At 44.0% G+C, this 2,500-nt stretch overlaps 1 protein-coding gene across 9 annotated transcripts in view; it reads left to right on the plus strand.

Moving 5' to 3' along the window:
* slain1b (SLAIN family member 1b) overlaps window positions 1–2,500 on the plus strand; it is a 12,214-nt gene that overhangs the window by 792 nt on the left and 8,922 nt on the right. For all 9 annotated transcript variants that reach the window (XR_015492455.1, XR_015492454.1, XR_015492453.1 and 6 more), the window contains 1 exon segment: window positions 2,447–2,500. This exon segment is cut by the window's right edge and continues 74 nt beyond it. Coding sequence is in view for 5 of the 9 variants with exons in the window: in NM_001441592.1 (NP_001428521.1) it covers window positions 2,447–2,500 (54 nt within the window). In the remaining 4 variants the exon portion in view is untranslated.

The following is a 2,500-nucleotide window of genomic DNA, read 5'->3' on the forward strand; positions in this document are numbered from 1 at the left end:
ATTTTATTTGGAATGACTAATACTATTAAAACAACACAGCATCCAAATAATCGTAAGGAGCCCATAATGTTTCACAATAAAAGCAGCATGCAACCATTGATGATCTTTTGCGTGGCACTAGACACTCAATCCATTCTACGTGCATTATTAAGTAAATGGATTAAGGATAGAGATGGCATCGTCTTCTCCACACATGAAGACTGCCTATTATTGCAGATACAGAACAATACTTTGCAATTTGTTTAGAGTTTTTTTTTACTGAGTCCGGCAATTTGTAGTCCTCTCACACACAGTTTATGAACATGCCCAAGGCTACCGTAAATTAAAACCACCAACTTTGTGTTGTAGCCACACACTTTCAGAGCATTCACTAATGGTTGATATTTCAGCATTTTTTCTGAATAGCACAGATCCATGTATGAGTCAAAACAACAGCCTACTTCCATAATCAGAATGTTTTTCAGTACTTCATTCACAACAACAATATCAGGAGTGTTTGGAAAATCTCTAATGACAGCACTCAGAACATGTGCATTACTGCTCAGTGATGCACACACACACACACACACACACACACACACACACACACACACGTGACAGAGTCTCATATGATGTTTGCAGCAGTCAGTCATTAAAGTTTTGAATATTCAGATGTGTGATATTTGAGCTCATGAATATGCAGATGAGTCAGAGGGCAGTGATTGGCCAGTTCTGCTGTATTTGGGGGTGTTGATGAGGTTTCAGTTGTGTCAGATCTACATCTCCTCATCACTGCTGTGTGTGTGTGTGTGTGTGTGTGTGTGTCATTGTGAATGTGTTGGTGATGAGTGCTAGATGTCATCCTCAACACTGAGCTGCTCATCTTCCCTGAACTCCACACACACACTCATCATGACTCTGGGATTGTCCAGCGTTACCTCATGTAGTTCAGTAAGGAATGTTGGGCTGCTCCTGGATGATCAGCCGTCCTTCATGGAGCACATTGCTCTGTCCTGCAGCTCTGCACTCTTCATCATCAGTAGATCAGACCCTTCACAGATCCTGCTGCTCTGAGCTGTGGTCATGTGAGCTGCTGGTTCCTCTAGCTGGTCTCCTGTCCTGCACCCTCATCCTCTACAGCAGCGGTCCCCAAAACTAATCAGCCTTTTCAACCCCAAGATAACGATGCCAGCGACTCCCGACTCTTCTAACATGGTTATAAATACAGAGACCTAGCATGCAAAGGCGCACACACTCCAACAGACCCGAGTCTATTCTTCATTTATTTTTTAATGTATGCGAGTGCTGTAAATGTGCCGGACAGTCAAACCTGGTGCCATAAAATCAGTCTGCTGCATCTGACGCTGTTGCTGTGTCTTTAATATAATTAAATGTATTATATATTATGTATAATGTATTATTTTATAATGTATTATTTTATAATTATAATGTAATTACCCCAGGGGGCGCAATCCAATAGAACTAGTCACTATAAGCTACTATAGTAACTAGCACAGAGTGACTATAAACCACTATTTGTTTCTCTTCAGTAGGTTATGGATGAAATATGGTCATTCTAATGGTTTATTAAACATAAATAGATTTTTGGAAATCACCAGGCGACCTCCCCCCCCTCTCTCCCCCTTCAGTGCCCCACGTCCTCCACTTTGAGGGCCACTGCTCTACAGATGCTCCAGCTGCAGCTCTTCAGTGGAGCTCCTCTCTGCATCTCTCAGCTCTGGTCTCCGCTGCAGGCTCAGATCAGATCACTGATGTCTGCTTACAGGACAGCTCTGACACTGCAGCCTCTCTCCTGCACCTCTACACTCCTCCATAAAGAGGGATTATTGTGAGCGCTTCAGTGCTGATTGAGTTCAGCGTCTTCCGTCTGTAGATTCAGCACAGGAGGAGCTCAGCGGGGAAACACACTAATTAAAGCTGATTAAATGTGTGCGTCTTATTCACCACCGTCATGAAGAGCAAATCTCAGATTACTGCCTCCACTGACGAGTGTGTGTTGATGTTGGCGTCTGCTGTGTGTGTGTGTGTGTGTGTGTGTGTGTGTGTGTGTGTGTGTGTGTGTCAACCCTCCTGTTGTTGTCAGGATTCTCCTGTATTGTATCCTGCTGTCGTCCTCTTTAACCCACCCGTTGACTTATGGGTCAAAAATGACCCAGGCACCGTATTAACAGCAGAAGAAAACTGAACTGTGTTTCTATCCTGAAGTTTGGAGACGTGTTCTGAAACGACCCACCATCAATAAATCCTCTTCATAATGAAGATGAACACATTTAGGACTCAACGGCTGACCCAGCAGCAGAAACCATTTCTACACCTCAGAAACTGCTGACACACACACTACAGCACACACACACGCATGCACTCCAACACACACCCAAACACATGTATGGTTATATATGTGTGTGTTATCACTGATGTGTGTGTGTGTGTGTGTGTGTGTCCTCAGGCTGTATGTGTGTCCACGGGCTCCTCCATGGTCTGCTTCTCCTCTGTCTGCTGT

Source organism: Danio rerio, chromosome 6 (genome assembly GCF_052040795.2).
Source record: "Danio rerio strain M-AB ecotype USA chromosome 6, GRCz13ab, whole genome shotgun sequence".
Classification (NCBI taxonomy): Eukaryota; Metazoa; Chordata; class Actinopteri; order Cypriniformes; family Danionidae; genus Danio; species Danio rerio.